Below are 12,500 nucleotides of genomic sequence, written 5' to 3' on the forward strand. Positions count from 1 at the left end.
TAGTGTTACTAGGTCTCAGGTGTGCATAGGGAGCAGGTGTGTTCAATTTAGTAGTACAGCTCTCACACTCTCTCATACTGGTCACTGAAAGTTCCAACATGGCACCTCATGGCAAAGAACTCTCTGAGGATCTTAAAAGACGAATTGTTGCGCTACATGAAGATGGCCAAGGCTACAAGAAGATTGCCAACACCCTGAAACTGAGCTGCAGCACAGTGGCCAAGATCATCCAGCGTTTTAAAAGAGCAGGGTCCACTCAGAACAGACCTCGCGTTGGTCGTCCAAAGAAGCTGAGTGCACATGCTCAGCGTCACATCCAACTGCTGTCTTTGAAAGATAGGCGCAGGAGTGCTGTCAGCATTGCTGCAGAGATTGAAAAGGTGGGGGGTCAGCCTGTCAGTGCTCAGACCATACGCCGCACACTACATGAAATTGGTCTGCATGGCTGTTACACCAGAAGGAAGCCTCTTCTGAAGTCTCTACACAAGAAAGCCCGCAAACAGTTTGCTGAAGACATGTCAACAAAGGACATGGATTACTGGAACCATGTCCTATGGTCTGATGAGACCAAGATTAATTTGTTTGGTTCAGATGGTCTCAAGCATGTGTGGCGGCAATCAGGTGAGGAGTACAAAGATAAGTGTGTCATGCCTACAGTCAAGCATGGTGGTGGGAATGCCATGGTCTGGGGCTGCATGAGTGCAGCAGGTGTTGGGGAGTTACATTTCATTGAGGGACACATGAACTCCAATATGTACTGTGAAATACTGAAGCAGAGCATGATCCCCTCCCTCCGGAAACTGGGTCGCAGGGCAGTGTTCCAGCATGATAATGACCCCAAACACACCTCTAAGACGACCACTGCTTTATTGAAGAGGCTGAGGGTAAAGGTGATGGACTGGCCAAGCATGTCTCCAGACCTAAACCCAATAGAACATCTTTGGGGCATCCTCAAGCGGAAGGTGGACGAGCGCAAAGTCTCGAATATCCGCCAGCTCCGTGATGTCATCATGGAGGAGTGGAAAAGCATTCCAGTGGCAACCTGTGAAGCTCTGGTAAACTCCATGCCCAGGAGAGTTAAGGCAGTTCTGGGAAATAATGGTGGCCACACAAAATATTGACACTTCAGGAACTTTCACTAAGGGGGTGTACTCACTTTTGTTGCCGGTGGTTTAGACATTAATGGCTGTATATTGAGTTATTTTGAGGGAAGAATAAATTTACACTTTTATATAAGCTGCACACAGACTACTTTTCATTGTGTCAAAGTGTCATTTTGTCAGTGTTGTCCCATGAAAAGATATACTTAAATATCTGCAGAAATGTGAGGGGTGTACTCACTTTTGTGATACACTGTATGTGTACATGTGTTTGTGTGTATATGTGTGTGTATGTGTGTTTGTGTGTGCTTGTGTTTGTGTGTGTGTATATATATATCTCACAGAGGATGATGATGACCACTGAGCGAGTGTATGAGATGGCCAGAACTGAAACAGAGCTCCTGAAGTCCCGTAAGTTACGTTATTTTGGCCGTGTGATGAGGCGCCCATGTGACAGCGTGGAATGTGTGTTTGTGTATGACGGGACTCGTGGAAGACAAGGAGGACCAAGGATCAGATTTTAAATAAAAGAAGAACTCAGATGAGTCTCTCTGACAGAGCTAAAACAGGATGAAAATAAATAATGTACGTGGTCAGGTGCTCTGTAGCGTCCATAACTAAACACCCCCAAACTTTTACACTTTTAAACACATGAATATTCCTCACTTTGTGTTTTTATGATTCGTCCTGAGTTCCTCCTCTCCTCTCTGTGAGATTTTCTGATGTAATCGACGGACGAGCGCGGCGTCCCGTCTGGAGACGGCCCTCGCCTTCATCCCCCCGCCGTACCAAGTCACCGCGTTCACGTTCAGTCCCACTCAGCTCATAATTCATCACGCGTTTCATCCTGAATCGTTGATGCTCCGCGTCAGGAGGAGTTTAGTTCTGAACGTGTGGGGTCGGGACCCAGAGCGCCGGGCCAAACACGCTAAATAGGTTAGGGAAGGTTTAGCCTCGACCGCCTCGATTAAGATTGAATGTCAGTCAGTGTTGTTGGAGAGAGAATTGTGGGTGCAGTGCTGTGTTCATCTATTAGATATGATTACAGTCACTAAAATCTGTGCTTTAGTATTCACAACAGGTCTTTTTATTAACTTTAATAATAATAATAATAATAATAACAATAATAATAATAAAATCAAATAATGATAATAAAATTAAAAAAAATAATAATAATCTAATAATAATAATAATAATAATAATATAATAATAATGATAATAAAAATAATAGGTCTTTTTATTAACCTAAATAATAATAATAATAATAATAATACTAGTAATTAATAATAATTAATAAAATTAAATAATAATAATAAAATAATAATGATAATAATAGTAATAATAATAATATAATAATAACAGTAATAATAACAATAATAATAATAATTAATAATCAGATTAATTATAATAATAATAATAATAATTTATAATAATAAAATAAAATAATAATAATTAAATAACAATAATAATGTAAAGCATTAATGTTAATAATGATTATATTTATTTAATAATAATAATGTAATTTATTAATATCAATAATAATAATAATAATAATAAATCTAATAATAATAATTGTAATAATAATAATGATTAAATAATAATAATGATTAAATAATAACAATGGTAATAATAATAATAATAATAAAAACAAAAGTATTATTATTCAATAAGAATAATGGTAATATAATTATTATTATTAAATCATAGTAATGTAATATGTTAATGATAATAAAAATGTAACATAAAAACAATTATTTTTATTATTATTACAATAATAATATCATTAATTGTAATATGATATAATAAATATAAATAATAATAATAAATTATAATATTTATGTTGCTCTTTTTCAAACAAAGTTTTACAAAATGCTTAAAACGACAGCAACTAAATAAAGTTTCTGAAATAAAGAAATAAAAGCCGTCGTTGTTAAAGCTCACATGGAGGAACACACTGTACGCAAATGTTCCTCTACCATCACCGCCGGAGCCTCACCTAGACTAACTGAGGGGTAACTGTAGTTCAGGACTCTGAAAGTTTTATTTCTGATGCGTTGGGACAGAGCGCGTCCAGCGGCGAGCGCTCGGCGACCTGTGAAGTTTGTTTATAGCCGCGGCGAAGCTAAAAGAGTTCTGCGTGACGAGTTTCTTTGTGTTTTCTCTCAGAATCTGTCAGAATTAATTAACGTCGGCGTGCGCTCGTCAGGAGGAACGACGCTCGCTAATCAACCTGTAAATCGTGAGCGTAATTCTCGGTAGCGGAGTCACGGCGACAGATGTTTTCTGATTTATTTCGGTCGCTAGCGTCGACTCTGCTGTTATTCCTGAAAACCGAGCAGAGAGGCGCGCCATCTGTGAGCTGCGTGGAGTGGTTTTTTTCTCTCTGTATTTTTTTACTCTACTATTTTGGTAATGCGTCGTTGTTTACACCACAAAACATTCCTCTCTGAAACAAAAAAACAGCTTCATCCAAGCCAGGAAAATGTCGGAGGCTTTGTGGATGTGTTTACAAGCGCACGCTCATGTTTAGCTTTGTTCTGTAACGCTGAACACGCTGCGTTCGCTTTAACCCAGTCAAAAAGTTCCGGCCTGCTGTGAGAGAAGTTCAACTTGTTCACACGGTGTGTTTACACGCCTGCTGTTTGATCCAGTGTTACATTAAATGTTCTCTTCTTGTGTTTGTACACGGCCGTGTGTGTGTGTTTGAGTGTGTGTGTGTATTTATGAGTGTGTGTTTATAAATATATATGGATGTTGGAGTGTGTGGTATGTGTGTCTCTGTGTGTGTGTAAATGTTGGAGTATGTGTTTGTGTGTATATATGTGTGTGTGTGTGTATGGATGTTAGAGTGTGTGTTTGTGTGTGTATGTGTGTATAAATGTTGGAGTATGTGTTTGTGTGTATATGTGTGTGTGTGTGTGTGTATGGATGTTAGAGTGTGTGTTTGTGTGTGTATGTGTGTATAAATGTTGGAGTATGTGTTTGTGTGTATATGTGTGTGTGTGTGTGTATGGATGTTAGAGTGTGTGTTTGTGTGTGTATGTGTGTATAAATGTTGGAGTATGTGTTTGTGTGTATATGTGTGTGTGTATATATATGTGTGTGTGTGTATGGATGTTAGAGTGGGTGTTTGTGTGTGTATGTGTGTATAAATGTTGCAGTATGTGTTTGTGTGTATAAGTGTGTGTATATATGTGTGTGTGTGTATATACAGTGTATCACAAAAGTGAGTACACCCCTCACATTTCTGCAGATATTTAAGTATATCTTTTCATGGGACAACACTGACAAAATGACACTTTGACACAATGAAAAGTAGTCTGTGTGCAGCTTATATAACAGTGTAAATTTATTCTTCCCTCAAAATAACTCAATATACAGCCATTAATGTCTAAACCACAGGCAACAAAAGTGAGTACACCCTTAAGAGACTACACCCCTAAATGTCCAAATTGAGCACTGCTTGTCATTTTCCCTCCAAAATGTCATGTCACCCGTTAGTGTTACTAGGTCTCAGGTGTGCATAGGGAGCAGGTGTGTTCAATTTAGTAGTACAGCTCTCACACTCTCTCATACTGGTCACTGAAAGTTCCAACATGGCACCTCATGGCAAAGAACTCTCTGAGGATCTTAAAAGACGAATTGTTGCGCTACATGAAGATGGCCAAGGCTACAAGAAGATTGCCAACACCCTGAAACTGAGCTGCAGCACAGTGGCCAAGATCATCCAGCGTTTTAAAAGAGCAGGGTCCACTCAGAACAGACCTCGCGTTGGTCGTCCAAAGAAGCTGAGTGCACGTGCTCAGCGTCACATCCAACTGCTGTGTTTGAAAGATAGGCGCAGGAGTGCTGTCAGCATTGCTGCAGAGATTGAAAAGGTGGGGGGTCAGCCTGTCAGTGCTCAGACCATACGCCGCACACTACATCAAATTGGTCTGCATGGCTGTCACCCCAGAAGGAAGCCTCTTCTGAAGTCTCTACACAAGAAAGCCCGCAAACAGTTTGCTGAAGACATGTCAACAAAGGACATGGATTACTGGAACCATGTCCTATGGTCTGATGAGACCAAGATTAATTTGTTTGGTTCAGATGGTCTCAAGCATGTGTGGCGGCAATCAGGTGAGGAGTACAAAGATAAGTGTGTCATGCCTACAGTCAAGCATGGTGGTGGGAATGCCATGGTCTGGGGCTGCATGAGTGCAGCAGGTGTTGGGGAGTTACATTTCATTGAGGGACACATGAACTCCAATATGTACTGTGAAATACTGAAGCAGAGCATGATCCCCTCCCTCCGGAAACTGGGTCGCAGGGCAGTGTTCCAGCATGATAATGACCCCAAACACACCTCTAAGACAACCACTGCTTTATTGAAGAGGCTGAGGGTAAAGGTGATGGACTGGCCAAGCATGTCTCCAGACCTAAACCCAATAGAACATTTTTGGGGCATCCTCAAGCGGAAGGTGGAGGAGCGCAAAGTCTCGAATATCCGCCAGCTCCGTGATGTCGTCATGGAGGAGTGGAAAAGCATTCCAGTGGCAACCTGTGAAGCTCTGGTAAACTCCATGCCCAGGAGAGTTAAGGCAGTTATGGGAAATAATGGTGGCCACACAAAATATTGACACTTCAGGAACTTTCACTAAGGGGTGTACTCACTTTTGTTGCCGGTGGTTTAGACATTAATGGCTGTATATTGAGTTATTTTGAGGGAAGAATAAATTTACACTGTTATATAAGCTGCACACAGACTACTTTTCATTGTGTCAAAGTGTCATTTTGTCAGTGTTGTCCCATGAAAAGATATACTTAAATATCTGCAGAAATGTGAGGGGTGTACTCACTTTTGTGATACACTGTATATATATACATATATGAATGTTTGTGTGTGTCTATAGATGGTTGTTTGTGTGTGTGTATATTTATGTATGTATGTTAGAGCGTATGTGTGTGTGTGTGTGTGTGTATGTGTGTGTGTGTTTATTAATATCTACGAATGTTTGTGTGTGTTTATATATGTGTTTGTGTGTATATGGGTGTTTGTGTGTGTATATACAGGTGTGTGTGTGTATACGGTTGTGTGTGTGTGTATATACAGGTGTGTGTGTGTATACGGTTGTGTGTGTGTATATGGGTGTTTGTGTGTGTGAATATATGGATGTTTGTGTATATGTGTGTGTGTGTGTGTGTGTGTGGATGTTAGAGTACGTGTGTATGTGTGTGTGTGTGTGTGTGTATATACAGGTGTGTGTGTGTATACGGTTGTGTGTGTGTGTATATACAGGTGTGTGTGTGTATACGGTTGTGTGGGTGTATATGGGTGTTTGTGTGTGTGAATATATGGATGTTTGTTTATATGTGTGTGTGTGTGTGTGTGGATGTTAGAGTATATGTATATGTGGGTGTGTGTGTGTATATACAGGTGTGTGTGTGTGTGTGTGTGTGTGTGTAGCATTTAAATCCCTGTGAATCATAATAATAAAACCACACACACTGTGTGTCGGGGTGTGTAAAACTCTGCTCTGTGTGTCGGGGTGTGTGTGGAATCTGATCCTTGCTGCCACTCAAACGATCCTCAAACACGCCAGAAATCAATTATTAACCGAACCCAGGACGTCGAGGACGCTTTAATCTCTGTCTTTTATCCAAGTAAACCGTCTAACCGCCGTCAGGCTCCTCCGCCAAGAAGAGCATTCGGTGTAAAAACTGTGCCAAGTCTGGTATGAGGGCCTGATCCACTGTGCCACCACGTGCAGTGAGCGGGGTCTCACCGAGCATGTGCTGCATTTATCAGATTTCTTTATTCAGTTGAGGGTTTAGGGCCTTGCTCAGGGGTCCAGCAGTGCCACTGCTACTTGGGGCTGCAGGTAATAGAACACAAGCACTATTTCATTTATACGTGTATTAATAGAGCAGGAGAAAAATCTGATGCACAATTTTTAGGGTACACACACACACACACACACACACACTTATCACGTTTATAATGAATAAATCTAGACTAATTTTGAGCGTCTTTCCAGCCACACGATTATAAAAAAATTAAACACCTTTGGTGCAAAGAAACGTTTTTAACCGCCAAACATAAAAACCTAAATATTTTCCTCCGTCGCTTTTAAGACGAGTCCGTCTGGTGTCTGTGAAATTCCTCTACAGAGATCTGATCTAGAATCGTGTGTGTGTGTGTGTGATGTATAAAAGAGATTCCAATCAGCGTCAGATGATGATAGGCCGAGGATGAGGAAGGCTTCTAAAGTTAGCCTGATTAGCATCTCCGGGGACTTCAGGCCTTTATAGTGTTGTGATTTTTACCCTATTTAAAAAGGGGGAAGCGATCGGCCGTGTTTAATAAGGTCGGGACTTTAATACGGTGAGCTGGAATTTACTTTGAGTGAAAAGAGTTCAGATCAATATGGTGATTCTAACGAAAAACGTAATGCAAACTATAAGCTATAAGCTCTGCACGGTCACTGACCGTCCAGCCGGTCAGTGAGACTACACTCGGACCGACTCGCTCAGTAGAAGTGAGCTTCGGTGCAAACCGCCGCTTTGTTCAGCACTCAGCTTCAGATCTAAACTAAAAGAACATGTTACGAGAATGTTAAGAGAATTTAAAGAACATTAAGAGAAGGTTAAGAGAACTTTAAGAGATCGTTAAAAGAATTTGAAGAACGAGAACTAAAAGAACATTAATAGAACTTAAAGAATGTTAAAATAACTAAATAAATGTTAAGAGAACTTGAACATTATTTAAAGAACTTAAAGACTGTTAAGAGAAAGTAAAGACATTAATAGAACTTAAAGAACGTTAAAAGAACTAAATAAATGTTAAGAGAACTTGAACATTAAAAGAACTTAAAGACTGTTAAGAGAAGGTGAAGAACGTTAAGAGAACTTAAAGGCGCCCAGGTGGCGCAGCGGTATATTCCACTAGCACACCAGCAACGGGTTTCTGAACTCCCCGGTTCGAAACTTGGTGTTGCCACCAGTCGGCTGGGCGCCATCTAGCGGGCATAATTGGCAGTGCCTGCAGCAGATACTAATTGGCCACCGTATCTGCAGGGTGGGGGCTGGACTATATGTGGGTGGGTGGGTCTTCATGCGCTGTGAAAGGACCCTGATTGGCGGAAGAGACGCCTGTGCAGAATGCAGGGGCGAGAACAGGAGGGCTGTGCACGTGTCGGGAGAGGGGTGTACAGCGACGTGCTCTCCTCGGATGCAATCGGGCATCTCTCAGCAGCGGAAGACAAAAATTGAGTCGCTAAATCAGGAGGAAAATGCTGAGAAAATGCATAAAAATAAATAAGAGAATGTTAAGAGAACTTGAATGTTAAGAGAACTTAAAGAACATTTAAAGAATTTAAAGAACATTTAAAGAACTTGAACAATGTTAAAAGAACTTAAATCATGTAAAAATAACTAAAATAATGTTAAGCTAACTTAAAGAACATTAAAAGAACTTGAAGAACATTAAAATAACTTAAACAACATTAAAAGAATTTAAAAACGGTTGAACGACATCAGAAACTCTCACCTTAGCGTAAAGCATTAACATTAGCAGAAGTGGACGTCTCATCTCACACGGCGGGTTTATCACAATCGATAATTGTGGTCTGAGACTGTAATAACACGTCCAATCAACATTTCAGAGCAGAGAAACCCAAAATACAATCAAAATAACAAACACGCCTGTAATAATGTAAAGACTTCATATTAATTTGATCTCTTCACAAGGCAGTAAATTGTTCCGTGTTGATGAGCTGTTACTGGTATGAATAGGCATTAAAATGAGAAAATATGAAGGAGGCAGAATAAATGTATTTATTATTTCACTGTTTAATCAACTTTCACGAAAACAATTGTTAATTATCAAATATAAAAAGTCCTTGTTTCTTTTGCAATTTAGATTGCAAAGCTTTAGATGTGACTGTTCTGCATCGTACAAGTTCTTGTGTGTCATGTGTTGTGTGTTGAGTACCATAAATGATAATCCTTAAACACAGTAATCTGTTCTCCATAAACTAAACACAGGGCTTTACGTCCGACTTCAGTAAATAAGTACTGTTAAAAACTTTACCGTCTCTATCAGTCGGACTTAGTTCTGTTCTCCAACTTGTTACGATGAAGCTGGATTCACTCGCACACACACACATTCAAATGTAAATCACAATATAAATATACTGTATGTAACAGTCAAAATAAAAACACTGCTATTGTATTGCATGTATGATGTACATTTAATTACCACAGTTCTCACGTGGGCCGTTTAGGGACACCAAAAGGGGGGAATGTGGCCCGGAGGCCGTGCAATACCCAGTTCTACAGGATAATGTCCGTACGCTCGATTTACGCTCGGCTGAATTTGATAAAAATAGTAGTAAAAATTGGTGTCCACATACTTTTGGCTGTGTAGTGAGTTTTAACAAGAGCACATTTGAATGTCCTGCGCTTATGTAAATCAATCTGCTTGTTTTCCCCTGGTGACTATATTCATAAACGCCGAGTCACGTCCTTCTTCTAAAATTATTATCATTATTATATTATTATTTTGTCATGAAGAAAAACTTCAGAAGTAAAAGAAGTTCAGACCGTTTCAGCTAAAACTGAGATCCACTCAGATCCTTTTGCACCATAAAAAGAAAAGAAAATTCTGATTAAATGTAATAAAACGTGACGTTCGGAGAAGTTTAATTGAGTTGAAGATATCTCCGAGTCGACGCCGGCGTATCCTGAAGCTAATTAACCACGCCGCTAATATAATTAGTCGTTTCCAAAAATCACGGGCCGGAGATAAAAGCGTATCTGGTGCTGTTTTCATTCCGCGTTTGACGGCGGATAGAATCTTACAGAAATAGAATAAGTACGATATCCAGATTTAATTTCAAGTTGGTGAAGTACGCTCGCTTTTTTGTGTGTGTCGTGCTTGAGTTTGAGTTCGAGACGATTGGTCGAGGTCGAGCACGTCGCAAAAACGAGACACGCTGGAACCAGAGCTGGGATCTCGAATACATCGTATCGAACCTCGGCTCTGCCTGCCGGCTGAGGCTGAGCGGCCACGTGCACAACGATTGGCCCGTCGTTCAGATATGGGCGGGACTGAGCCGGATGGGGACTCTCTCCCATGGCTGGTGCAATTACGACCTCTGCTGGCTGATTGATGGAGCCTGCACAGAGATGAGAAAAGAGTGCTGTCAGGGTGTGTCTCTCCGTACGCAACGCTGAGCTGCACTGCACTCGTCAAAGTGTAGGTGATAAGATGCACACGGCTGCTGCCCACGTGTCGGAGGGGGCGTGGGCTAGCTTCGTTCTCCTCAGGCAGAGCGGGGATCGGCATTGGTGGAAAGCAAGCGTGACGCAATCGGGCAATTGGACGCGCTAAAAAGGAAGAAAATGTATAAAAATATTTATTAAAAAAGAGAAGTTTAATGGCTAATTAATAAAATAATTTTGTTGTTGTTTTTATTTTAAGCACATAATGAAGCCCGGTGTTGAATATGAGCACCAGAAAAGATGCATATAGCCTTTTAGACCTTAAACTATTAAACTATTAGACTTCAAACCACTGAAACTAAGGCACTTTCCCCACTTTTCTCCCCTAATTTAGTCGTATCCAATTACCCTGATTGCGTTACGCTTCACCGACTGCATCTTTTTACCTGCACGAAGCGAGTTCATAAGCGGATCAGCTTTGTGTACAGAGAGCCACATACAAGTTCTTGTGTGTCTCTGTGTTGAGTACCATAATAGTACTTTAAATGACAATCCTTATACTTTTATTATCCTTAAATAATTGTTAAAAAACTTTATTGTCTCTATCAATCTGACTTAGTTCTGTTCACCAACTTGTTACGATGAAGCTGAATACACTCGCGCGCACACACACGCATACAAATGTAAATTAAAATATAAATATATATAACTGTCGCTTCAAAATAAAAACAATGCTATTGTGCGCGTTACTGACTGCGTCTTTTCACCTGCACGAGGCGAGTTCACATGCGGATCAGCCTTGTGTACAGAGAGCCACACCCTGATCAGCGTTATTCCTCAACTCTGCGCATGTGCCATCAATCAGCCAGCAGAACGCTGGCCCGGCTTTCCCACCCTGTGTGAACAACAGCCAATCGTTGTTCATGTAGCCGCCCAGCCCAGCCCAGCGGAGCTCTGGTGTGCTAGCGTATTTTACCGCTGTGCCACCTGAGCGGCCCACAACCTCAAAATGTAAGGTGGTAGGTGAGGTCTTCTCACAAGACCATGGAGTATGTCTGTGGGAATTTGTGCCCGTTCAGTCAAAAGATGTCGGCACTTGTATTAGGACTCGTTCCAGAGCTGTTGGGTTGAGTCAGGGCTTTGTGCCCCTTTGTAAAGGGCCTTCCCTAAACTCTTTCAGCGAAGTCAGAAGCCTATGCTAACCCGTATGTCTCCCGTAGGCCGCTGTGCCAGCTGCGGGGAGAACGTGGTGGGAGAAGGAACCGGATGCACGGCCATGGATCAGGTCTTCCACGTGGACTGCTTCATCTGCATGACCTGCGGCTCCAAGCTGAGAGGGAAACCCTTCTACGCCGTGGATAAGAAGGCCTACTGTGAGCCGTGCTACGTCGTGAGTACACACACACACACACACACACACACACACACACTGTTTAAGCGTACCGCTCACTCCTGGGTAGATTTACGACTATTTTAGGTTTTCTCTGCTTATTATGGCTCACGATGTGGTTCGGTGGAGTCTTAAATGTCCATTTCTTGTACAAATAAGAATTTAAAGGAAATATTTCTATTTCTAATATTTTGTGTTTTGATACCTGCAACACACTCCGAAAAAGCTGGGACGGGGGCGTGTTCCATCAGGGTTTACATTTACATTTACATTTTCAGCATTTATCCAAAGCGACTTACATCATAGTTACAGTATACAGTCTGAGCAATTGAGGGTTAAGGGCCTTGCTCAAGGGCCCAGCAGCATCAACCTGGCAGTGGTGGGGCTTGAACCGGCGACCTTCTGGTTACTAGTCCAGTACCTTAACCACTAGGCTACGGCTTGCCCTCTTAGGGTTCCTATTAATGAGACTTTTTAATGCTTCGGGAACTGACGACATTAATCGTTGCAATTTTGCAGGTGAATACGAGACTTCAGCTGCTCAAAAGTCCACTACATGATGCGCTGTACATTTTAAATGCGAGGGAGTCCAACAGTCCATGCACTCAGCTGCTCAGTCCCGATCGCAGAGCCGAGGTTAGACGGGGTCTTCATTTTTTTCTTAACCAGGTGTGCTCTGGCGTGAGCGACAGAATCGGTGAGCGTGCGGTACGTCGGGTCGCTGCGAGAGGATTTCTGACGTCGTATTTTTGACGCCACGGTTTTCTCGGCCGAGTGTCGTATGAGCCGTGTTTCGTGAGTCCATG

At 41.4% G+C, this 12,500-nt stretch overlaps 1 protein-coding gene across 1 annotated transcript in view; it reads left to right on the forward strand.

Moving 5' to 3' along the window:
• lpp (LIM domain containing preferred translocation partner in lipoma) overlaps window positions 1-12,500 on the forward strand; it is a 175,634-nt gene that overhangs the window by 130,171 nt on the left and 32,963 nt on the right. Inside the window, exon 8 of the mRNA XM_062997237.1 lies at window positions 11,525-11,694. Within this exon, the coding sequence (XP_062853307.1) occupies window positions 11,525-11,694 (170 nt within the window). The remainder of the gene's footprint in view (window positions 1-11,524; window positions 11,695-12,500) is intronic.

The sequence above is a fragment of the Trichomycterus rosablanca genome, chromosome 6 (assembly GCF_030014385.1).
Source record: "Trichomycterus rosablanca isolate fTriRos1 chromosome 6, fTriRos1.hap1, whole genome shotgun sequence".
In the NCBI taxonomy this organism is placed as follows: domain Eukaryota; kingdom Metazoa; phylum Chordata; class Actinopteri; order Siluriformes; family Trichomycteridae; genus Trichomycterus; species Trichomycterus rosablanca.